The sequence below is a fragment of the Carassius auratus genome, unplaced genomic scaffold (genome assembly GCF_003368295.1).
Source record: "Carassius auratus strain Wakin unplaced genomic scaffold, ASM336829v1 scaf_tig00215410, whole genome shotgun sequence".
Lineage (NCBI taxonomy): Eukaryota > Metazoa > Chordata > Actinopteri > Cypriniformes > Cyprinidae > Carassius > Carassius auratus.
In genome coordinates this window covers 785,451-812,091 of record NW_020528076.1, presented here as the reverse complement: position 1 = coordinate 812,091, position 26,641 = coordinate 785,451, and the positions used below count along the sequence as shown (strand labels likewise).

Genomic DNA, 26,641 nt, shown 5'->3' with positions numbered 1-26,641 from the left:
AGAGGGACTGTAAAAAGGGAATAAAACATCCCTTTACTTGGACATTGTGAAAATTAAAAGTATCACACTCTGTGTGTGTGTGTGTGTGTGTGTGTGTGCTGCTTTGAGGATGAGGAATGGAAAATGGATGTGAAGTACTTAGGATACTTAAAAAAAAATTAACTCCAAATAACAGCGTCTGCAAAAATGCAAATTTATGAAAATGAGGATGTAATCTGTTTATAAAATTTCATCAAGAGTTATGTTGTTTTAAATATCAACATGTGACACGACCTTAAAAAACAACAAAAACAAATTCAGTCATAAAATTACAATTACAATATGTATAAAGTAGAAGAATAATTACTCTACAACAAACATTAACATAAACATTGCTTTAAATACAGGTATAGCCACATAGACTATATTACATATAGTGTGAAAGAATTAAAAAGAACTCAATGTTTTTGAAAGAGGTCAAGGCTACAGTTATTTGAACCAAAAATATTGTGGGCAGTATATGTATGTGTGTGTGTGTGTGTGTGTGTGTGTGTATACACAAATACACACACACACATACAATCTTTCATGTTCTGTCAAGACTACTGTAAAGTGCCATATTACACTATTATATTTTTACTTTATAAAATGCTTTTTTTTTAATTAGCATAAACTCTAGAAATATTATGTTTTTATAGATGGATTGCGCCCCAAATTAATGCTAACAACCATTAATGTAATACCATTAATGCAGTCATTGTTTCTTCTTTGGAAATAGAGAATCAGTCAGTGTTTCAGATGTGACCTTGCTGTTTTTTCCTTTTTTGATTTTTAACCTTAATTTTAACATAATCTTCTATGTTTTTTTTTATTATTATAATATTTATTAACATAATTAGGTTTTAGATACAAGAATTTCAATAGTCTCAAATTTTTGAACATCCATTAACATACTAACAAACATAGACACACAAATCAAAACATTTATTTTTGGTTTTAATAAAAATAAAAAATAAAAAAATCTAAGAAAATGAATGCTTAAAAGTAGACTTGACATTTTCTTTAAAACATTCAAACAGTGACGATGTGACAAACTTATGATGTCCTCGGGATTTGTTGTCAGTGTCTTTCATGGCTTTTTTCAGTTAGCATAAATTATAGAGATGGATTGAGCCCTAAAGCTCATGCTAAAAACTAATGTAGTCGTTGTTTCTTGTTTGAAAATAGACAATCAGTGTTTCGAATGTGACCATAATATTTTTGTGTCGGAGAGCAGTAGCATGTTTCAGAGATTGTAAGCAAAGTTGGAGAGAATGCGAGTATGTGCTGAGTGTGTGAGTATACTTTATTTTCATAGGCCATATGCTTCTGTTTAAACTATTTTAAAGGGGTGGAGCATCATTTGATTGGCGTCTGTTTCCCCTTTCTCTATTTCCCGCCCCTTGAGCCCATAGCACTTGGTTTATTTTCCACATCTCATCTTTCACTCCTTTTGTCAGCTACCCCTTTTTTTTCCTTCTGTCTTTCTTTTCTCCTTTTGCTCCTTTTCTTTATTTAGTCAGGCCTGTGTCCTTCTGCAGAAGTGATCAGAAACTCTTAGAGGAGATGCCAGAGCCCATTTGAGACCTCAGGGCCCAGGGCCGGGAGGATGTGCTTCAGGTTGAACTGTGATTGCTCAAAACCTTTTACCTTGGAACTTTAAGGTGGGATGAGACTGGATGAAAGTAGGATTTGTTGTACCTGAGCCTTTTTGCTTGGTGAGACATTAACTCCACAGATCTGAGCCTCTTTGGGCCATTGTTGTTGTTGATTGGATGAGCCTTTGATCTTGTACCACTTGCTGATTGGCTGGGGCTGTGTTGGTGTTGGTGAATGGCGCGGCGCAGTTCAGGTGGACGCGGGCATGGAGGCAGCTGGCTCACAGCCTGTTTTTTTCCATCATCCTCAGGAAGAGAACATGGAGAAGCCCTGGGTGCAGAGGAGTGTATGTGTGTGTATGTGGTGACGGCAGACTACCAGCGTCAGGAAAATACAGAAATCAGCCTGAAAGCAGGAGAGAGAGTAGAGGTGATTGAAAAGAGTGAGACCGGTGAGTGACACACATTCATACACACACAACGTAGTCTTGTATGTACAGTGGGGCCTGAAATTCAGAAATCACTGGTAAAAATGCTTTTAGTAAATAGTAAAAAGAGCATGAATTTCAACATGAAGTTCTCCAGCATGTTTTGAGATGATCCAAAGAGCTTCTTGTCCTCCAGTCCTTCACCATGAACACCTGTCTGAACAAAGCGTCACATGATCAATGTCACAAATTTACATATTTTATTATTATTGACCTAAAATTGAACACAATCTTCAATGTTCTTTATTTTTAATTATAATATTTATTAACATAATTTGATTTTGGATACCAGATTTTCAATAGTCTCACACTATTTAAAATCCACTAACATCCTAACAAACATATACACTCAAAAAAGAAGAAAAAAAAAAAATTCAGAACATAGTACATTTTTGTTTGAATAAAATAAAAGAAAATGTGTTCTTTAAAGTGCACTTAACATTTTCTTTAAAACAATCAAACTGTGACGATGGAACAAACTTATACTGTCCTCATGATTTGTTGTCAGTGCATTACTTTGACCTTTTGTAATATGTCTTTATGGCAGCTATGCTTATTTTTCTGATGTCACAATGCAGGGCTCCAGACTGCGACCAATTGGTCGCATTTTGCGACCAAATTTTGAGAGTGTGCGACTGAATTTTACATCCAGTTGCACATGTGCGACCAGTAGATTTGCACACGCACGCACGCAAACACACAAACACACTTGCACACATACTAATGAGACGCGAGCACATTGAACACATTGAGTGATGCCTGTCTGTGAAGCGGCAAATGCGTGTGAGAAGAATAGGGAATGGCCACTGTAAGTGGCTAAAATGTGTGGAGGGGGAGGGGCCTAGAGATAATTCAGCGCGCGTAGACATCTGTGGGAAGGAAACAGAGACAAATATCTTCACAACCTGATATGTGCGTGCGTCTGAGCTATGAGCAAGCGAACTATTGATTCGTTCTTCCGACCTGCGGCTAGTGTACCAGTGCCAGAGTCTACAGTGTCACCGTCAGATGATGATTCAGAGTCAGAGGTTGGTGTGACGAAAAAAGTCTGCACCAGGGCCGGCCCGCAAATGCTAAGGGCGCCACTCATCCATAGGGGTGCCAGAATGAGTGAACTAGTGAATTTTTTTTATTTACATATTTTTTTTATAATAGGCTACTATTTAAAAAACATTAATTCGAAATACTTCCAAATAAAGCAAAAAAAAAAAAAATCTGGCTCTTCAATCTTCCCCCGCCCATCGAGTGCTTGCAGTGCGTCAGAAACAGAGCGCGCGCACGATCAGTTGTTGGTAATTTGTTGTGTAGCATGCCCAACGCCGCATCCAATGTAGACAGCACTGCTTTTGTTAACAAAAAGCTCGTAGAAACGGGCCTGGCAGCTCACGCCAGTTCTAGACACGGTGAAAGTTTCCTGATTGTGACGGAAGGCCGAATTTACATGACACATTATAAATGAGCATAGTCTGAGATAGATACAGTGCCAAAAAGAAGAGAAGAGGATAAAGACAGAGGTAAAGAGATGTAGTGAAAGAACAATTTATTGCATAGGAGTAAGATACTATAATTTCATGGCAGTTATTTTTACCTTAAACTTAATGTTAGCAGTTGATCTGAGTCCCCAGACTGTGATTTTGTACAATCATGTCATTTTTAAGACATATTTTTTATTATCACTTTTTTATTAATGTTTTACTCTACATTTGTGCAGTTTTGGGGGGATACAGTACAGGCCAAAAGTTTGGAAACATTACTATTTTTAATGTTTTTGAAAGAAGTTTCTTCTGCTCATCAAGCCTGCATTTATTTGATCAAAAATGCAGAAAAAATTTAATATTGTGATATATTATTACAATTTAAAATAATTTGTTTTCAATTTATTATACTTTAAATTATAATTTATATCTGTGATGCAAAGCTGAATTTTCTGCATCATTACTCCATTCTTCAGTGTCACATGTGACATCCAATCTATCACATGATCCTTTAGAAATCATTCTAATATGATGATTTATTATGAGTGTTGGAAACAGTTCTGCTGTAATGTGTGTGTGTGTGTGTGTGTGTGTATATGTATATGTATATGTATGTATGTATATGTATGTATATATATATATATATATATATATATATATATATGCTAAAGCATGAACACAATGACAGGGCTGTGATGCATGGGGCGCCAGGTAAAATCTTGCCTAGGGCAGCAAATTGGTTAGGGCCGGCCCTGGTCCACACTCACCATTTTCGAGAAGACTGGCTGTAAGAATTCAGATGGCTGAGGTACTACAAGCATTAGAACTACCTTTCACCAAATACAAAAGCCAGCTCGACCTTCAAAGGAAGAATGGCTTAAAACTTAACGAAACATACAACAACGATACAGCATGCACACAAACTTTTTTACTAAGCACATTTTTTATTCTGAGTGTATGGAATTTTGTTTACTATTTGTACTGTCATGACAGCGATGGTGCTGTCAGTTTATCTTGTTGTTGCATCTTCAAAAGTGCAGAATAAAATGTGACACTGAATTTGAAACAGCACATTGTAATTTCTGCATCTATTATTAAAGTATTTATTAGTAATACAGTGGAAATTAGTAGATTTGGTTAGCATGTTGATTTACGGTGTGCGCCCCTAAATTTTCTGGTTGTGCCCCTAAAATTTTCAGTTGGGGGCCACTGTGCTCCTAGTGAAAAAAGTTAGTCTGGAGCCCTGCAATTATTATTTTTATGGTCTCTTTGGAAGCTAAATGACTGAATAATGATTATATAGCTTGCACAAAATGACCTATTTAATTCCAAAGACATAAAAAAGGCTCAATGGTATTCATTAATCATAAATTACCTTCGCAGCAAAAAGTCTTTCTTTTTTTTTTTTTTTAAGGAACAATATTTACCATTTTACATGTATTTGGATGTCGAAAAATTTGTACCACAACATGAGTTGTTGCAAAAAGCTTTATAAGTATAAAAAAAAAAAAAAAAAGTTTGGTTTACACGTCTTACCAGAATTAAAAGCAGCAGTTGGATTTAATTTGGTGAAATGTAAAGTTTCCAGCCTATACTGCGTTTGAAACAAATTGTGCGTCTGGAGAGAATTTAGTGACTTTTATTTTTTTTTACTGAAATACTGCATTGAAATTTGAAAACTTGGAACATGCAAAGACATGCAAATTAAATGATCTGTTCTGAGAAAAGCATTGATATTGAGTCGTTTTAGAGCAGCAGAAGAGTTTGCGTGAGTCTGGAAAATGCCCACCACAGCCAGAGACTCGTATTTGAGTAAAAGTCTTTAGATCATCTTAATGGATCCGCCAGAATCTTTCCCCAGCAGAAATAGTTTGTGTTCATGTATGTGTATTTGTTTATGTGTCCTTGTGTGAGTCCTTGTGTGAGTGTGTGTTACTCTTCATTTTAAATTCATCATGAGCTTAATAAGCTAAGACAACCTTAACTTTCCATTAACTCTACTATTGTTTTCTCTTCAACATCAGAGAGAGCTGTTATCATGTCTCTCTTTCTTACATTAGTTTGGAATGTTCTGATTCTGTCTTTTAACACATGCATACACACAAATACTGTAGATGAAGGCATGTGCAATATATGCTATAACAAAAAGACTGCAGATATCTGATGTACTGTACTTACATGATTCAATCTGTCCATTTATTTTCCTAAAGGAATTTTTATTTGACAGAGCATAATAAACTGGGAATCTGGAATCTGTGCGTGTGTTTGTTTGCTCTAATGAGCGTCTCACACTGTGAGCACTAACTCACGGCAGGTGTTTGCAACCAGTGACAGCTTGTGCTCCGCCTAAACAGTTTTGTGGTTCTTACAGTTTTAAGGCTATTTTAAAACATTAGTGAAGTATAGTTATAAGGGTTAAAAATTCATTAGAATTTTGTAACTGATATGATATACACTACTGCACGTTTTTAGGATTTTTCTTTGTTCATCAAAGCATCTTAAAAAATAAATATATATTTCCATAAAAAATATTAAGCAGTACAACTGTTTTCAATAACAACAATAATAAATGTTTCCTGAGAAACAAATCAGAACTATATTAGAACTGTTTCTGAAAGAGCATGTGACTGCAGTTTGGAGTCATTTCTGCTGATCACAGAAATAATTTAATAAATAATATATTAATATTAAAATAGAAAACATATTTTAATTTGTAATAATATTTTGCAATACATTTTTCAACAAACAAATGCAGCATTGGTGAGCATAAAAGACTTGTTTAAAAAAGAAAAAAACGTTAAAAAAGATCTTACTGAAATATGATATTGTTAACTTCTGAAGTTAAAGTGCAGCTAAATGTTTAAATGTCCCTCCATTAAAAAATATCATGTAATGTACCTGACTTTGCACATCAGTACAGATAATTTAATAGCTTTGCAGTGTAATATAAAATAATAATAAGATACTATATGCATGCATATTTATACACTATGTAACAAGGAGTCTTTGCTCCACCTGTTTATCCACCAAATGGTCCTTGGCCTGAAAATGGTTGCATTACAGAAATCACAGATGCTTTTTGCCATATCCCTTTTCCCTAAAAATATTATTTAATGGTTTGATTTTTGTTTATATTGTTGTGTTCAGGACTAGTTAAACTATGAAGACAGAAGGGAAGTGACCCAATTCAAATGAACAGCTGGAATCAGTTACATCAGTGGTATTGCTCACGGACTCTTTCTCTTTCTCTTCAGGGTGGTGGTTTGTAAGAACAGCTGAAGAACAAGGCTGGGTTCCAGCTACATACCTTGTCTCTCTCACAGGACACCGAGACCGCCACAAAGCACCAAATGGAGAGAGTAAGACAAATTCACTGCAAAAATAAAAATTTGATTAAACCATGCTACCTCTAAACTGAATGAAGAACCGTTGAACAAACAAGGCACATCTTTCACAACAGATGGCCAAATGTCCTGTTTTTCTTTGTCTTGCGCAACCCTTCACTCGTAACAGTTTCAAATTAATTTGTTTCAAAAGATTTATGGATGAAAACTGTTGGTGAATTCTGTTATGGACGCAACTTGATGCCATGTCAGCACATAGTCTTGCTTGGATGAAATCTATACAGGCATTGCATCATAGCCAAGGGACCCCCTTGCACCACAAACACACACACACACACACACACACACAGAGAGAGAGAGAGAGAGAGAGAGAGCTCTTGGAGCATTTAACAGCCTGGGAGTGGAAATTCCAACAAAGATGTCAGATTTTCCATCTCCTGGTCCAGAAGCTTTTACTGTACAACCAGGTCTAGTGCACACTGACCCATAGAGAGAGAGTGTGCCTTTGGTGGAGAGATTCTGCAATGTCTTCATGTTTCATTTGGGGTTTCCACTTCTACACCAAAATAGCAAACACACTAAACACACAAACATTACTTGAAGAGGCCCAAGAAGTTTGGACACTTAAGGCACATCCAAAAATATATGAATTTGATCGCATAATATACAAAATATCAAAAGGTGTGGCATGTATGTTATATAAATATAGCATGAGCAAACTTTTTAGGAAGAAAAACAAAAATTCACACCAAATTAAATGAATCAAAATCATTGTTGAGGGTACTGTGCAGATACACATGTGGGACAGCTACACACTCCCTGACAGATTTACAATATATTTGTTCTAAGCTTTTTTTCTAAGTTTTGCATTTGTATGTCTATGTATATTATATATATAGCAGAACAGTGTACATTGAGCTCTCTTTCCTCTTTTGTCTGTAGCAGAGAGGTATATCACGGTTCAGTCCTTCAGCAGCTCAAGTCAGGATGAGCTGGGCTTTGAGAGTGGCGTCATTGTTGAGGTCATCCAGAGGAATCTGGAGGGCTGGTGGTTCATACGGTAAACTCATCTTCACCTGTTTATTCTTTTCTTTATACTACTTCAGTATGCTTCGAGAATCCTTTGCTTTTTAATGGGTTTTTGCAAAAAACAAATGTAATTGTAAAGTATGCTTTTTAAACAATTGATGACAAACAGGCAATCCTCCAGTTACTCCTAAACTTACGCTCTCACTCACTCACTCACTCAGAAATAAAGGTACAAAGTTGTCACTGGATGGTAGCCTACGGTGCTAGAACCTAAAAGGTTCAGTGTCACAAGATACTTCTAATATGCTTCTAATTTAAAATCATTCCACTATGCTGATTTGGTGCTCAAGAATCTTATTACTATCAATATTGAAAACATTGTGCTGCTTAATAATTTTTTTTCCAGTATTCTTTGATGAATAAAAAGTTCAAAGGAACAGTATTTATTTTAATTATGTTTTTTAAACATTTTTACTGACACTTTTGAGCAATTTAATGCATATTTGCTGAATAAAAGGAATAATTTATTACAAAAATAGAAAAACAAATCTCACTAACCCCAAGCTTATGAATGCTATTGTATATAGTTATATAGTTTTATTTGAAAAATGTCCTTGGTTGTTGTTGTTTTTTGTATTGAGAGTATGTGAATTATCCCTCTCTCTGTTCTCTTCTCAGTTATGGTGGAAAGGAGGGATGGGCTCCAGCTGCCTACCTGAGGAAAATGCAAGATGGTGTCATAGCTGATAACCAGGCAACTGAGACCAATAAGCCAGCTGTGCAGGGTCAGGTGGAAATCATCGGAAACCTTATGGATATCAGCAACCTCCTGAACAAGAAACCTGCCAACGAACGACACTCACACACACAAACTGACACCAGTGCACACCGTAACAGCAACACAAACACATACAGGCACTCACAGACTGACACATATACACAGTACAATGGCGATGCGGAGCAGACCGATGCTTACGGTAACAATACACACGCCGATAGAAACAGCAGCAGCAGCAGTATTAGCACAGCAGCTAATACAAGCAGTAGTGGTTTAGAGAGAGTCTCTGATGATCCGGTCAGCCAGCACACAGACATCAGTGTGCGTCTCTCAGTCTCAGACAGCAGTGTGTCTGTGTCAGTGTCGGATGCTTGTGGAACTGCGTCTGTTTCTGAAGCAAGTGTATCTTCTACATTATCCACAATAAAGACCAAAACCGTCCCTACATCTCCTGCCATTGCTCGAGTCGCACCTCAGAGATTCCACAGTGTTGAGACCAGTGAGGTTCTTTCTTTTTTTACTTTCTTTTTCTTTAATTTTCACTATTATAAAATTTTCATTCTGTTCATTTCCTTTTGTCTTTTTTCTTTATTTTTTTATGCATTATTCATAATTTTTTTGAGCCATGTTATGTGATAGTAAACACATTTTGATTTCTGATTCGTTTTTTCCTAGGATCACCATCAAACAATCAAAAACCACCTCCCCGTCGAGAAAACAGCCTGGTCAGTGTGTGTGTTCTCATTTTTCCATTCTCGGTTTCTTTTTTCCTCTTTCTCTCCAGTACACACACACACACACACACACACACACACACACACACACACACACACACATAAGTCGGTCATTTTGTGGTTTATAATATACTGAACAGCATATTTTTCACTTCGCTCTCAGGGATTTCAGTTACCGCAGCCCCCGGATCCCCCTACTGTTGAAGCTGAGTATTACACCATCGCTGAGTTCAGATCCTGCTTGACAGATGGCATCAGTTTCAGTGGAGGACAGAAAGCTGAGGTAAGACACTTTTCAGTTTCACTGTTTAATCAGTTTTGGGGATTTTATTTTATTTTATTTATTTTAATAAATAAAAAAGTACTGCTATTCAGCAAGGATGCATTAAATTGAACAAAACTGACATTAAAGACTTTTAGAAGTTGCAAATGATTTCTGTTTCCAATAAATGCTGTTTTTCTTTTCAACTTCCTGTTTATCAAAGAATCCTGAAAGAAAAATTGTCACAGTTTCCACAAATATAAGTGATTGTTTTTAGTATTGATAGTTTTAATGTTTATTGAGCAGCAAATAAGCATATATAAAATGATTTCTGAAAGACTGTGTGCCAATGAAGATGGAATTAATGGCTCATGAAAATTTAGAATTGTATTTTATTTTTTAATTACATTTTGAAGCATACATCTTAATTAGCATAAAACACCCTGAAAAGATTTCTTTTCGTAAAATAGTTGTATAGGTTTACAAAAGGTACTGTTTCTAAATCAGTGACAAAAAAAGTGGTTTCCATTGTGACGGCTTAGCCTATATAACAACTATATCGTTGGTCAAAACTGTATAGAACTTCAAGGTTTGTATCTACAATTAAAAGAAACTGATCTAAAATATTGCGTAAAAAATGTGACGACTCACTCTGTTGCTGCAGATAACATTATAAGTATTTCTACAGATGTTCTGGAAACTGTGTATGTTTACAGGTCATTGACAAGAACTCCGGAGGCTGGTGGTATGTCCAGATTGGAGAGAAGGAGGGTTGGGCCCCATGTTCTTACATCGACAAACGCAAGAAACCCACCTTGAACCGCCAAACCAGTACACTGACCCGGCCAAAGGTCCCACCTCCTGCTCCACCAATCAAAAAGCAGAACTCGCTTCCATGTGTTGAGTATGAGGCTGTGAGTCCAAGGGTGTACGAGGAACCAGAATATGATGTTCCAACAGTGGGCCTTGAATTCGACCTTGAGAAGGAGTTTCTTCCAGGAGATGCACCAACTAAAGCCCCTCCTCCTTTGAGTCAGCGTACCGTTTCTTTTACATTGGGTGAAGGGGATGAAGAGGATGATGAGGGTGTTTATGCAAACGGTGGCTTCAGAGCTGTACCACAGTGTAAGGACAGTCACTCGGACACATACTCGTCCTCTGTGGCTCACCGGACATCTATGTGGGATCCACCGGAATATGACGCCCCAACAATCGAGTCCAACATTGAGACCAATACAACACTCTACGCACACACAAAGCAATCTAAACTCAAACAGCAGGCTGACGAGTTGAAATCCAAACCATCGGTGCGTCCAAAACCTGCAAACCAAGACTGTAGTTCCATCAGAAGACCCCAAAACCAAGAGGAACCAGGCCAGATACATTTCAGGACCTCCTGCACATCTGAGGACTCGGAGAATGACTCGGAGAACTTCCAGACGTTCTCTCATCCGCCTTCCTTTTTGTACCACACTACTGCGGCATACCAGCGGGAAGAGCCGAGTGAGCTCAGCTTTCCCGCGGGAGTGCAAGTAGAGGTTCTGGAGAAGCAGGAGAGCGGCTGGTGGTTCATCCGCTGGGGGAACGAAGAGGGTTGGGCGCCCACTTACTACTTACAGGAAACCAAAAGCTCAGAAACAAGTGGTACAGAAGCTAAAACCATAGAGATGGTTAATTCTGAGACATTTTGGTCTGCGTCTCCCGAGTTGGAAATATCATTGCAGGGAGATGTTGGAAATATGGGTAAATGCGTAAGTTTGGAGAAGAACGAGCAGCGTGTTAACCAAAGCCTGAAGAGCGGACACCGATCTAACCACCAGAACTGCCGGGTTGGCGTGAAGCAGCTCGCTGTCAGACCTCAGAATGTCCTCAAGGACAACACTAATACGCACACAACTCCAGTAGGACAGAGGAACGATGCACTGCCTAGTCACAGCTACAATGATCAAAGCACCTCTTCCTGTGCAGTTAATACTGAGAGCATGAGACGAAAAGTACCGGTGTCAATGGTGAAGCCTAAACCACATCTGATCCACAACAACCTTCGCGAGGAGTACGTTTCTGTCGCCGACTATCACGGTGATGCAGAGAGCATGAGCTTACCTGCTGGCACGAGGCTGGAGGTCCTGGAGAAAAACCCTAATGGATGGTGGTACTGCCGTGTGCTTGACACAACTAAAACACAAAAAGGATGGGTGCCCTCCAATTTCCTGGAGAGGAGGAGCTAATGGGTTGCCAAAATTAATTACCAAATGCCCTTATGTCCCATACTCTCGATTTTGCCCATGATTAAAAAAAAACATGTTCCCTTTTTAATTCATAAGAGACATGGCTATCTCTGTTCACAAAATCAAGGGGAACACTAAGAGAGTCAGTCACAAGTGAATTCTCTTGACTGACACCTTGTTTATATGCTGTATACTCCTGCTTGTGCCGGATGATGTGATCTTATTGTCACTGAACAGATTTTTAGTTATTGCTCTTAGCTGTTTTTTCTTTTCTTTTTACTAAATAAATATCAGGTTCTGTTTACAGACTAAATGCACTTTCAAATATCTATCTATCTATCTATCTATCTATCTATCTATCTATCTATCTATCTATCTATCTATCTATCTATCTATCTATCTATCTATCTATCTATCTATCTATCTATCTATCTATCTATCTATCTATCTATCTATCTATCTATCTGTAAATGTGTAATTAAACATGGTGCTATTCCTATTAAATCACTTCATTTTCAAACCAAAGCTTATAATATATGTCCAAGTGCTATTTTGTATCTTAATCACAATAGCTTGATGCTGTTTGTGTTCATGCATTAATATAGGGCAAACGTAGGTTAAATAATTCAGTAAGTGGTCAATCACTGCATTATTCACAAGAGATAAGGTAACCCTTAAGACAATTGTTTATACATATGGATGATAAATGCTTAATATAAAAGCCTTACAAAATATCTATATATTTATATTTACAACAATAAATACAGGCTTTTCTGTTTGGTAGCATGACAGTTTGTTTAATTCCACATCGAACATAAATAAAAGTTATTGGCACTTACAATTTTGTGAATGCCTACTTTGGTATGTAAAACATTTTTTAGTTTTTCTGTTTAATGTTTTGCATAAAAATTCATTTACCAACACATCAAATCCGCAGTGTAGTTTTCTGATTCTGGACTGATTGAACATATACAAGTTCATACAAGTAAATATGAAAAGAAAAGAAGTGTGGGAACAAACATTTAAAACACAAGTGAACAGTTTTGCATGTAGTTACTAGATTTATAGTATCTGGGATGTGCCATTCACTTAAGCAGTTACTTCTGGGTTTCTCAGAAATTTTGGTCAGACATTTAGTTCATTAAGCAGTCATTTAGTACCTCTTCCTTGCTGAGCTCATGCAGTCTTTTAAATGGAATTGTGGGAACGAGACAGTGACCTGTAAGGGAGCCTCTTCAGCTTGATCCATGTACTGTGATCCTATTTGTCAGAAAGGTGGTTTCCAGGTTACATGTTGCCGAATATTTTGATAACGTCTTTGATTGGGCTGCGACACATCGGACAAGATGGGCTTGACATCTCCATTAACTTCCCACCACAGACGGAGCACGTGCACATGTGTCCACATGCATACAGCACTGAGTCCACTGCCCTCTCACAGCAAATCAAACACTCCTCACCAGTAATCACACAGCATGATGGGCTACTGGGAGATTCTGAGGACAGCGAACTGAATGTCCCTGGTGACCACAGCAATCACAGAGAAAACAGCAATGAGGAATTACATTTTTAGTTGAGGAATTTAATAAATAAACAAAGTAATAGAAAATAAAAGAATGAAATACAGGAACAAACCTGCAGAACTGAGGCACTGTGGGTGGGACTGAAAGCTGTCTGTAAAGCCCCTGACTGTTGTTCTGGTAATCTGATTGGCTGAAAGGTGACTGGCATCGCTAAAGATGCACCTCTGTACTTCTGAACGGGGTGGAGAGTAACCACTGGAAGTGCCTTGAAAAAATAAATAAATAAAGCAAGAAAAAATCCATTAACCCTGCACAAATAATAATAAATAATTAAAACGATATTGCATTATAATTTCATTTCAATAAAACACAATTTAAGTTACTTATGTAAAACTGGATATAAGACAAAAAAGACAAAAAAAAAACTAAACATCTTCACGTCACGAGCAATAAATAAAAATGCATGAACCTTCCACAACTACCGTATTTTCCAGACTATAAGTCGCACTTTTTTTCATATTGTGGCTGGTCCTGCAACTTATAGTCAGGTGGGACTTATCAAAATTAATTTGACATGAACCAAGAGAAAACATTACCGTTTACAACCGCGAGATGGCGCTCAATGCTGCTGAGAGCTCCTTTGGTCTACCGCTGAAAAAATAGAGCGCCCTCTCGCGGCTGTAGACGGTAATGTTTTTTTATTGGTTCTTGGTTCTAAATAAATGCACCTTATAGTCCAGTGCGACTTTTTTTTTTCTTTATTCGTCATGAGGTATTTTTGGACTGATGCGACTTATACTTAGGTGCGACTTATAGTCCGAAAAATACGTTAATATCAAATACAATTGTCAATCATACCTTTTATTATGTCATAAAGAAAACTGTTCAGTACAAAAAACAAGCAAATAAGTTCTATATTATATTATTAATTAATTATTATCAAAATCAATTAAAGTTACCGTTACACTTTATTTTAAGAGGCCCTTGTTAAAGTGTAATTACACATATAAGTACTGAGTAATATTAATTAACTACATGTACTTACTACAGTATATGTTTAGGGTTAGGATTTGCATGTAATTATGCATAATTAATTGTTATTATAACAGTAAGTACATCTAACATGTGTAACAAGGACACCTTAAAATAGAGTGTTACCAAAGTTACTTATGTAAAATTGATTATAGGAAAAAAATAAAACAAATCTTAACACCTTCACCTCACGCCAGAGAAATAATTTTAAAAGGTGAATAAATATTAATCACAATTTTATTATATTATAACTGAAATATAATCAATAATCAATTAAAGTCACTTATGAAAAGTTGGATAAATAATAATAAACATCATCATCACCTTATTCAATAATAGCAATAATTGGTATTTTTTTACCCAGTATGCTGATTTGCTTGATGTGTGGCTGTAAATGAAAGATCATCCACAGAGGAGCAGAGTTATCCACACATATCTCTCTCCAGGCCCTGCCTCCATTCTGACTCACAAGCACTTCCCCTTCCGCAGTAGCCCGGAACCCGATGACATCCCCGCCCACAAGCGGTGAAGTCAGGCAGCTAAAAGCCCAGTATTCTGTGCGATCTATCAGGTCATCTGGATTGACCGGCAGGTGCTTTGGGTTAATATGGGTTGGGTTACAGGAAGTGAATCCATAAGACAAAAATCCATTCAGAGCAGAAGACCTCAACGAGACCTTTAGGAACACACACTCTCCACAGCGCAACGGCCGATGAGTGAACGCCAGAGTACTATCCTCACGTTTGTTATACCTATGGACCACTATGTGTTCAGTCAGCAGACGCAGACCGTTGCCATGCACACAGTGGAAATGCAAGTCATCATTGAGCTGACGTGACAGCACTGAGTTTAGAGCATTTGGAGAATTTGAGAAGGATGCCGGATCTTCCTGGAGGTCAAGCTCAGAGCAGCTGCTTGACAGATGCCACTCATCCATGCCTCCATGAGTCACAGCAGGACAGAGATATTCAGCTGGCACCATCGTACTATCTGGAAGAGACACATACACACTGCATTAATCAGGATCATGCTATTATTTTTCCAGGTAGTTGAACTTACATTTTTCTGCTCGGTGGGTAATAATTATTTCAAAAGGGAAATCAAATTCCTAGAAACCAACCAGAAAACACTGGCAACCACATAAAATGTATTTTTGCATTATCCTTTCCCCTATTTTTACATTTACACTACTTAAATATAATATAATATAATATAATATAATATAATATAATATAATATAATATAATATAATATAATTCAAATGAAATCCTATTTCACAACTTTACTGTTTTGCTGTATTTTTATATTTATGCTGCCTTGGCGAGCATAAGACTTAAATAAATAAATAAATATTACCAACCTCAAACTTTTGAACAGTACTGTATGAAATTATATTATTTTAATATTCATTTATTCAGAATTTTCTGATATCGATAAAAAATAAACTAAAACAGCAACTGCATAGCAACCCCCTGGCAACCATCCACAACACTAGCATATCATGGCAGTGAGTTTTGCATGCAGAAGCACTTTTCATATTTTCTTCTTAAAAATCTATTGCTCATGTAGCCTGCAATCAGCAGCATCAAGAAAATTGTACTGGATGGTTTTTCATTTAGACCTCAGTCAGTAAAAACGTTGCCACTGGCCATCCACAGTGGACAGCCGCTAAAGAGAACACCAGAGCTTCAGTGATGGAAATTACTGGTGTGTTATAACTTTCACTGCGGCTACATCAGCAGAAACGTTCTCATACGCGGTAGATGTTCCTCTCTCGGTTTTTAGTTTCTGGGTTTGACGTCTCTGAAGGCCACTGAAGTGCCTTTAGCTGACACTGACGAGTCTGAACAGGAATTATTGAGACATAGAAGCGTCTGTGACACTGGGGACGGAAAAGGAAGGAAACATGCATACAAAATTGTAAAATATTTGTCATACTGATTTTTAAAGTATAAAAATACTCTATAAAGCATGCATTTTGTTTTTACAAAAACAATGCACATGTAGTTAATGTGCGCTGACCTACAGTACAAGGGACCACCCACCCATCACTGAGCCACTTTGACTAAATGCCAGACGTGGTGTGATCTACATTAGTGTGAACAGGAGGTGATTTTAGTCACGGCATCTGGCCATCTGACTATAAACACAGTTTGGAAGCAGAGGTAATGTGAGAGACTACAGCATGTGCGGATGGCTCGTGATGATTAATGATTAGTGGTCATCTCTAGACCGAATATGTACGTGTATTTAAACGGAGGAAAGTGCAACTGAAAATACACATAGTGGTTGTAGCTAGATAAGAAGCAATATATAACTGGGTGCATAGATGTGTACTTGCGTCTCTTGTAGGTTTGAAAGCTGAGATCAGGTTATATAATGAAGGTTAAATTAGTCTAGTTGTCTCATTGTTAAGTGATGTTGCACCAACACTGAGCCGTGATATCAATACACATACATGCTGTCTATACTTTTTATTATTAAACATATTTTTAATTATTACTGTAGCTTTGTTTTTCATACGTGTGTACAACACAAGTGTAAGGGAGCAATTAACTTAAAGTAGCAATGCTACTAAATTAGGTTAGTTTTTTTGTAGTGTGACAGCTCAGCTCTTTTCAAAACAATGTAGCTTCATCAGTAAAAATCTACTTTTTCCAACAAGCAGTAGTGTAATGTGACAAAATGCTAGATTGCTATTTTTTGCACACACAGGTTGCTGAGTAGCTGTGGCTGAGATACAGTAGCTGAGATAAATGAGGTCTTAATCAAACATACTGGGAAGTTTGATTTATTTTATTGAATCAGTTCGATCAAGGAGTTTCCACAAAAAATATTAAGCAAAAAGAAAAAGTAAAAAATTTGTATTGAGCATCAAATCAGGCTTTATCATTGCCTAGAAGCACAGTGATGGTATTTGGCACAAACACAGAGCCTCCCTGGATCAGGACGTCACTCCAAACTAGATGAAAGAGCCAGAAGGAAACCAGAGATGCTACCAAGAGGACGACAGCAGGAATTTATAACAAAGAGTGGTCAATGTGTATGTGACAACATCACAAATTCTCCACAAATGTGGCTTGGTATGTCAGTGTTGCAAGAAAAAAGACATTCCTCAAGAAAACCCACATGCAATGACGAATGAGCTTTGCCAAAACACATCTTGAAGATTCTGAGGCAGATGAGAATAAAATTGAATTATTTGGCCTCAACACCAAACGATATGTCTGGTGAAAATCCAATACAGCTCACCATCCAAATAACAGCATTCCTCCAGTAAAGCATGGAGGTGGTGATGTCTTGTTATGAGGTGTTTCTCTGCAGCAGGGACTGGAGCAGTCGTCAGGATAGAAGGAAAAATGTATCGGTACAGTCACTTGACAAGGAAAAATGTCAAAAGTTTCCTAAATATTGTCAACTTTTGACCATTTTACAGCAGACATTTTTTTCTCTCACTAAAACTAAATTATGAATTGAATAATCATTTTCCATTCAGCTCGGTTTATCGATTTTGTTCATCACAAATAGTTTTTCTCACTTTGCCAGCATTCTGGAATTCCCCGGCATATGTTTTTCATTTTAAAAGTGAACGTGTTGCTAGGCGACCGTTCCTATCTCTCCCATCATTTTCCATTGGGCAGTTTTTGTAATTAGGATAAGAGGGTATAAATCTAGAATTCTATTTTTAAATGTTGTGAATTTAAATCGCTTAAACATGCTCGGCACAGCAAAAGCGCACTGGCCTCTGTGAACTTTTCAACTCATCAAGTGATCAACAAGTGCTCACTGAAGCGCAGCTCAGATACTGGCCCACATTACATGCCAACCATTGCTCAGCAATTCCACTCGGAGCAAACTCTGAATGGCACATCATCTGATCTGTGTAGAGAGTTACTTCACAGAGACGTCCAGCTAACCAGCTTCAGGCAGGTTGATGACTGCTTGGTTTAGAACGTAAACAGACATTATACATTTGTAAGATCTGATATTTCATGTGAGAGAAATGTGAGCTTACCAAGTAGCTGTACTCCACGTGTCAGCCCGTAAATGTCAATGATCGCCCAAACTGGCTCTCTGGCTGGTACACCACCGAAGAAGAAGATTGGAGGGCTGCAATTAACCCGGTAAAACACTCGCCCTGTATTATCCAACCAGAAAGACAGAATGGTTCCTTCTTCACAATGATCCTCAGGAAGCGCTCTGGCCCAAAATCCCTTTTTGCTAACTAGATCTGGGCAGGAGAACCGTGGCAGCCATGCTGAACTTAAATATGATGGATCCACCATACTGAAACCCACTCGGAGGGCGCCATTCCAAGATCCCTGTCTCTTTGTGATCTAACAGAAGTGACCAAAAATGAGAGAAACTGAGAGGGTTAGCTAAAATTGTAAATATTTCAAGAAATAAATGCCAAAGTTACTGTGTGACAAGTCTGATGCAATAAATTGAGACCAGCAGACGTTTTTAATCAGACACAGATTCTTGTTTTTTTCATTTCCAGACAACCTCAGTCACCAAAACAAGATAACGGCATGATACCTCACATGTTAGCATTTCTAGCATTCTCTTTCTGTTTTCCCCTTCTCAGGAAAGTCTGAGATGGAGTGATATGAAAGAGGGCAATTTTGGGACCACACAAAGCGCTTTACAGGATGGCATGTGGAAATGGTGAGAGTTAAGTAACCATACCTTGAGCCGAACCTGTTCATAGATTCTGACTGGCCGGTTGGTGAAGGTGATGGCATTACAGAAGCTGGCAATTCGGCGCACACTGCGCTGCATCTTGTCCATCACGATTTGAGAGCCTTTCGTGGTGGCATGGAAGCAGAGCGGCGGGGGAGCTGGCAGCTGTGGGCACGTGTTCACCTTCAAGGGGTGGCAGCGAATGGTTCCTCCGTCTGAGAGATGGACAAAAAAAATGGGGTGCCAAAATTGAGGTTATGTCTCAACACACACACAAATACACACAAACTATAAAGTCAACATCTCTACTCAACATCAGCCTACTACTTTTGTTGATGATTTCTACATGTTTTATGCCATGCAAACATTGATTTACTGAACACTGTTGTTATGAATTGTCATTATTTAAATATTTTACCAGAGTAAAGTTGTCTAGCTTGCTAAGTAGGGTTAGGTCACACCTGTGATGTATGAGAATGTTTCACAATAGTTTTGAAAGCATCAGTTTGAACGTGTTAAAAATAAACCATGTCACCCCACAGTATGTAGGCCTACATTATCATTTTCAATCTAATTTAGTATATCATTTATTGTCATTGCTGTAAGATACATATTTTTGTTTAGGAAAACATTTACTGAAAAATATGAATATACTTATTTTTGATATAACAAAAATGTTTCTAAAATAATTTTTCACTGCTGAAGTATTTGTTGTAGTGGAGCTGGTACAAACCTGATTTATCGGACTGACCAGAACAAAAACAAGCAAAGAAATAAACAAATAGATTAGCAAATAAACAAAATCAACCTTATTAGGTGGCTGCATTACTATTTTAAACTACTGAAATAATTTGCTGTTATTTGGAACTGCAACATGGTCCATTTCTGGAACTACTCCATGGCTATGCAGTTATTGAACACCTCAAAATTTTCCATCAAGTATCAAGCATTCTCGGATGTTGTAGCATAACATTGAAATACAGTGACAGGTACTGTAGATGAGTAAAAAAGAAAAAAAAATGCAGTGTTAAACAGTTTTGATATATTCAATATATAATATTGTATAGTACATAACATATATAGCACACAATTCTATAATGATGAATTAGATTATATAGAATTAAAAATATAAACAGCCGTTAATAAGGATCAAATCTGATGCGCACTGATTCTCACAGACAGATCAAACACTCACTCCTCGACATTTCATATTTGTATATTTTTTAAGTCAAGGACACGGTCTTATTTCAGAGACTTTCTCTTTTTAATTAACTGCTGCTGACATTTCACCGGGTGTGAGTCAACAATTGAAACTTTAGCTTTTAGTTGCACAAGCGAGAGACTGATTCTGCATTCTTCTCACACTTTATGATCTCTCAATCTCTGTGTGGGCAAATGAGGACATGCAGTAGCAGGTGTGACTGTTTTTTTTTTGTAAGTGTTTATATGGGAATCATGAGACAGTTTATACACACGCACACACACACACACACACACACACACACACACACACATAAATAAAAATGATACTTCAACCACAACCCCCTGACCTCTACAGTAGGGAAAATATTGATTTGATCCCCTGCTGATTTGGGCAAGCATGGGCAAGACCAAAGAGTGGTCAAAGGATGTCAGAGACAAGATTATAGATCTGCACAAGGCTGGAATGGGCTACAAGCCCATCAGCAAGAAGCTTAGAGAGAAAGAGACAACTGTTGGTGTGATTATTCAGAAAATGGAAGAAATACAAAACAACCATCAATCGGCCTTGGTATGAGCTCCGTGCAAGATCTTGCCTCATGGGGTAAGGACAATCATGAGAAAGGTGAGGGATCAGCCCCGAACTACACAGGAGGAGCTTGTTAATGATCTTAAGGAAGTTGGGACCACAGCCACCAAGCAAAAACATTAACACACTACGCCGCAATGGACTGAAATCCTGCAGCGCCTGCAAGGTCCCCCTGCTCAAGAAAGTACATGTACAGACCCACTGGTTGCTATTCTGTCTCTATACATTAAAATAAACCTACCATAAAAATTACAGACCCTTCATTTGTGGGCAAACTTACAAAATCAGCAGGGGATCAAATAAATATGTTCACTGTATGTCATGACAAATACATGAAAACCAGTAAATGTGTTTGAGTTTTCATTGTGTTGTTTTTCACTATACATTTTGTTTGACGGATCAAAATACATTTACTAATCACACAAAACCAAAATCCTCAAAGAAAACCTTTCTCATTTTAATATTTTCATTATAACATTATTTTGTGGAGGCGGTTGCTGGTCTTGACAAAAATTGCCCCAGATGTAATCACTAATCACATATTTCAATATATCTTGTTTTTCCTCTTGGTTTAAAGAGATGTTAGGGATGTTCTCTTGGTACTAATGTCATGTCCCATTATATGTGTGGACTCTCTCTCTCTCTCTCAGTGCTGCAGGCAATAGCAGGCCTAAGTGTCAGTTTAACTCAGTGTCAGCTAAATCTGAAATACTCTATTATGCCTACTTTTCTTGTCTTCAGCAAGAAAGAGCAAAACCTATTTAACTTGCAAATCTTAAACTATGTGTATGGGGATATACTATTACAGGCAAAAAAAAAAAAAAAAAAAAAAAAAAAAAAATCAATTTGAGGGCATAGCCTACCCAACAATAAAAATTACTCAAAAGTCATGCTAAATAAAGCAAATTATGTTTTTTTTTATTATTATTTAATTATAAAGAATTACACATTTTCTTTAAGGTTAGAGTTATTTTATAGTAATTTTATTTAGCTTTATATAAAAACAATGGATCCCTGAAAGACAAACTGTTGATCAGTAGCCTATTGATCATTACAAACCATTGTCACAGACAAAAACCCAAACCATCTGAAATGCATTCATGTTGGAGAAATAGAAGAGAATAAAGTGATTTGTTTGATGAGAAGACTCTGAGCGACAAGTAGGCTATGTTTAAGTTACAACGTTTTTATAGTAATGAAGAAACAAAAACTAATTTTTATTCTGATAATTTTAGGAAAATGCAGACACAATTCTTCATATAATTTTCAAAGAATAATTCAGATAACTTATATTCAAATATCAGATCAAACAAGTTCTTCGAAATTCTAATGAAAAAAGACGCAATATTTCTTCTGTCTCTCACCTAAAGAGGTACGGGTTACCTGGCCACCCATTTCAGCACAGCGATGTTCACACAGTGAAATCCTGCAAAAATATCTTGATTCTGGTCTTCAGTAGCTTTGCATTTCAAATAAAGTAAGTCATAGTATGTTCCTCTCCTCTGGTGTGTGATAGTACAGTGGCTGTACACAGTACACCACGAGCAAACGCGCTCCCATTCAACGAGACACTTCAGCGACGATTCATATTAGCATAGGGGGCGGGGCTTGTGAGGTCTACTGGTCATTGATTGGCTCATGTAGATGAATTAGCTTACGTGACTGGACCCTCTCGGAAACGGAACGTCTGAATGACTCGATTAATATTTAGTAGGGACAGTAGGCTAATATTCAGTTTTTGCACTTCTGGCTGATCCGTATATTTCCCCGCGCTGCCAATAAAATGACAGAGACAAAAATAATCCGCAATGTAATAATCCATAACTATCCCCGTCGTTTTAGCAGATTGAAAATAATAAGAGGAAGCTGACAAACTCTTTTATGTTATGATTGACCTGACCACTTTCTAGCATTACAAAATAGGCTAAAGACTGATTAAATAACAGCATCTCGTTAAAAGCAGTCACTGTGTGGTCAGATTCACACTGTGTCTTGATCAAATCAGCTTCACTTCAGATGATTATGTCATTGATAATCACTGAATTCAGTAGACACATAGGCCTATTATTCTCTCTCTCTCTCTCTCTCTCTCTCTCTCTGTGTGTGTGTGTGTGTGTGTACACAATCATACCTGCAGACACTGCCCACAAAGGTCAAAACGAACAGAAGACAAGACATCCATCATCATTTTCTTTCCTAAGCTCATCATGATTGAATGAACAAAGTACACAAACCCAGTGTTTCCTACTGAATTATGTTTTGGCAGCGGGGGAGACCTGATCGGACTACTTTGTTTGCGTGATATGTTGTTTGTGAGCGCAGTTCATCTCAATAGAAAGACGTTACTTGCCATTATTTCGCGAATCACATTTTATACACGGTGAAAATTCATATTCAATATTCCAGTGAAATATTATTTATTTTGCCGTGTCGCTATAGATTCAAGCGCTACAGTAAAGCAATTTATATGAGAGCACAAAGAAGCACGGGTATCATTTTTAATCCGATAAGGCAGTGCAGTTTCTCTGTCGTCCACTGAAGGGTGCCCTGCGCTCACCAAACATTTCCAGTACAGCGTTCACGTTTCAATCTCACCGGTCCTCACGTTTAGAATATTCGTCAACATTCTATGCATTTTATGCATATTTTTCAACATATACAATGGTAGATGGTTGTTCTACCAAGGACAAACTTTGGCAAAAAAATCTTAATTTTATTCATGCAGCTGCAGATGGTGTGTGTGTGTGTCCTCTGGTGATGTTCTGCCCCTATGTTTCCCCTCAGCACCCTCTTAGACAGTCTAATTCTGTGTTCCAGCAGTTTGAACAATTTCCTCTGCAGGGAAATAAAAGATATATAACTATATATGTGTGTGGGTGTGTGTGTGTAAACTAATATGTCAACAGCTGGAGGCTCTGGTGAAGGCTGTTGTGACACTGATTAAGCCCACTGAGGCCCTATCAGAAGCTTAAGAGTAAGAGAAGGTAAATGAAGACAGAAGTAAAAAGTTGGAGAGTCTCGTGGCTGACCTGAGTGAATGTGGAATGAACCAACTTTTGTTCAGAATATAAAAAAAAAGTTTAAGGATGTTGAAGTAGCTACTTCTAGGCACTGCAGGACAAATAAAGATAGAATTTTCTTAAAAATTCATTATTATTATTATTATTATTAATAATAATAATGATAATGATAATGATAATGATAATGATAATGATAATGATAATGATAATAATAATAATTTAAAGTAGGCTAATATAAATGTTTATTCTAACATGCTTTATGTTTTAAACTTTTGTCTAAATGAAAGAAAAATTACAAAAATATATTTTTACTTTTTTAAATGCTTATTTGATTTGATTTGATTATGTTTATTATTATTAATGCATTTTAAAGAAACTTATATTATAGAAATACCATTAATAATAGAGTACTATTAATTTCTTTATGTGTAAACTTTTTAAATCAAGGAAAAATTACAATACTAAATGTATGTTAAATTACTGATGTGTTTATTTTATTTAATAATTATTATTAATGCAGTTTTAAGAAAATTATATTGTATGGATGTATCAAAGAAAATCACGGTTTAAAGTTGTTAAGTTAAATAGGACATAATATAAAGTATACATTTTGTGGATGAATAACTGTTCTCCCCCATTCTTGCATGTGATCTTTTTCAGACAATTTAGGAACATCTCTGTCTCTGTCTCACTCTCAGCAAATAACTGTTTAATTGTCTAAAAGTAAGGAAAGTGAAAAGAGCATGGGTCAAAAACTCATGCTAAAAAGCCAGAGTTTGATTTTACATGTCTAAATGTCACCATCAACAAGCTCCACGTGACAAGCTGTAACGTGAATGAGCAGAACTCCAGGATCCATTGATAATATAAAAATGTTTCAAGAATATTAAGTCTGTTGCATTGTGTCTGTCATGAATATACCACAATACATACTCCCTGAATCTTTTAGAACGTAACATTTGATGTGGGGAAGAGTATTTGGTTTGAATACTGAATAGAGCATTTTGTGCTGTTTAGCAGACAAAAGCAAATTATCTTGTTTCTTTTAGAAATAGCTAAATTATATATAATTTGTGTTATTGTGTGAGGCTGTATATTAAAAAGGACTCTCTTTGTGTGTGTGTGTGTGTGTGTGTGTGTGTAAATGCTTGTGTGGCAAGTATGACCTTATTAGCGGTTTAGAGAGATGTGTGCACAGTCTTAGAAGACTACCAACAGTGAACCCATCATAGGCCAGCAATCAGTACACACACACACTTAGACAAAAAGCCCTCATGCAGAGCTTTCATCACGTCATAAATATCAAAGCTGTCAGTCTCAACCGGTATGACAGTATCACATGCAAGCACCCACACTGCCACTTTAACAGTGAGATGGAGACCATGCCATCAAGACCTTTAAATAGATTTCTCCTATCTCCTATTTATAAACTATAATTGCAATTTTTAAGTCAATGGTTCACAAACAGCAGGTTAAAGTGCCAAATCTGGACCCTGAAGCAAAACCACTGGAAAACAAAATGCTTTCATAAGCTTTGATATAAACGCAAAGTGACTGGAAAACATGTATGTGCTTACAGTATTTTGACTGTAGCCATGCACTAATAAGTCATCATTGCTCATGCTAATGTGCTGAAAAAAAAATCTTATTGCCTTCACACAATTTGCACTTTTGGTGCACTGTTCAAAACTTTGTGCACAAATTTGTGCTCATTTCTAAAAAAATTAAGATGTTTCACTTGTTCAAACAACCCAAATGATACTTTTATCCAAAAATTTAATAAAAATGAACAATCAAATAAATAATGGCCTTAATATATCAACCAACTTTTTCCTCTATTGGCCACTGCATGACTGTATTAAACAGTAAGTAAACTATTTATATAGCACAGAACTTACAGATAAGCCCACTGCTCTGGGTGTGTGTTCATGGTGTTCACTTCTCATTGTTCTGTGTGTGCACTTGGACGGATTAAATGCAGAGCACCAAATCCAAGTATGGGCTACCGTATCTTGGCAAACCTTTCAGATAAAAATACTGTTGATTATTCTTTAAAATAATATTATAGTAATGCTTTAACTTGACATAGACTTTAGTCAGGTTAGACTCCAATTTAACACTGATGATGACAAGCCTGTGAGGAATAGACTTAAAGTTTTTATAATGGCACAAAAGTCCTAGATCACAATTTTTCACATTTTATTAAAATTTTTTGTTAATTAAAATTTCTTTTTTCATTATTTTTGGAGACATTTCATTAGCTGAGCATGTTTGTATACCACAGTACAATCCATTGAAAGTATAAGGCTTACCTTAAATAAAGAAAACAATGAAATTAAAATCGTTTTAAAAAGTAAATACATGCTAAGTGGAGTGACAAGAATAGTATATTTTCATTAAATAAAGTTTTACCCAGTGTTTTATAATATTTGTGTATATATCTTTAAGGAAACATATTAATTTATGTACCGTAATGTGTGTATCCAATTCCTGTAAAACGTTGCATTGTACAAGAAACTAAGTTCTTCAGCTGACTTTCTAAACCCATGAACCTGAAACCACAAAAGTATCTCTACTCTCCATCCTCACCTCACTCTTTCTCACCACCATATTCACTAAATGCCCCTCTGAGTGTGCCCG

At 36.8% G+C, this 26,641-nt stretch overlaps 2 protein-coding genes across 4 annotated transcripts; one reads left to right on the top strand and one right to left on the bottom strand.

Annotated features, from left to right (window-relative positions):
• Window positions 1-1,257: 1,257 nt before the first annotated feature.
• Window positions 1,258-12,627, top strand: LOC113094564 (SH3 and PX domain-containing protein 2A-like). Of its 3 annotated transcripts, XM_026260148.1 has the most exons (8): window positions 1,258-1,736; window positions 1,928-2,068; window positions 6,834-6,938; window positions 7,866-7,983; window positions 8,631-9,229; window positions 9,406-9,455; window positions 9,628-9,747; window positions 10,443-12,627. In XM_026260148.1, the coding sequence occupies exons 2-8, from the start codon at window positions 1,966-1,968 to the stop codon at window positions 11,952-11,954; spliced, it is 2,607 nt and encodes an 868-aa protein (XP_026115933.1). In that variant the 5' UTR covers window positions 1,258-1,736; window positions 1,928-1,965; the 3' UTR covers window positions 11,955-12,627. The 3 variants fall into 3 exon arrangements, with proteins under 3 accessions (XP_026115933.1, XP_026115932.1, XP_026115931.1); XM_026260147.1 differs by having other exon boundaries at window positions 1,258-2,068; window positions 7,869-7,983; XM_026260146.1 differs by having other exon boundaries at window positions 1,258-2,068.
• A 108-nt stretch (window positions 12,628-12,735) lies between these two features.
• LOC113094565 (E3 ubiquitin-protein ligase NEURL1-like) lies at window positions 12,736-22,535 on the bottom strand. Its single transcript, XM_026260149.1, has 6 exons — window positions 22,346-22,535; window positions 19,199-19,407; window positions 18,525-18,846; window positions 14,870-15,499; window positions 13,590-13,742; window positions 12,736-13,474 (listed from the first exon to the last, which is right to left on the bottom strand). The coding sequence occupies exons 1-6, from the start codon at window positions 22,374-22,376 to the stop codon at window positions 13,242-13,244; spliced, it is 1,578 nt and encodes a 525-aa protein (XP_026115934.1). The 5' UTR covers window positions 22,377-22,535; the 3' UTR covers window positions 12,736-13,241.
• Between the last annotated feature and the right edge of the window lie 4,106 nt (window positions 22,536-26,641).

Bases quoted from the DNA above. Each gene is read 5' to 3' on its own strand.
- LOC113094564 (XM_026260146.1), top strand. From the start codon at position 1,852: ATGGCGCGGCGCAGTTCAGGTGGACGCGGGCATGGAGGCAGCTGGCTC. The intron at 2,069-6,833 runs GTGAGTGACACA...CTTTCTCTTCAG, and splicing joins GATTGAAAAGAGTGAGACCG to GGTGGTGGTTTGTAAGAACA. The intron at 6,939-7,865 runs GTAAGACAAATT...TTTTGTCTGTAG, and splicing joins CAAAGCACCAAATGGAGAGA to CAGAGAGGTATATCACGGTT.
- LOC113094565 (XM_026260149.1), bottom strand. From the start codon at position 22,376: ATGGGTGGCCAGGTAACCCGTACCTCTTTAG. The intron at 19,408-22,345 runs GTGAGAGACAGA...TCCATCTCTCAG, and splicing joins GGTAACCCGTACCTCTTTAG to ACGGAGGAACCATTCGCTGC. The intron at 13,475-13,589 runs GTTTGTTCCTGT...TGTGGTCACCAG, and splicing joins ACAGTGCCTCAGTTCTGCAG to GGACATTCAGTTCGCTGTCC.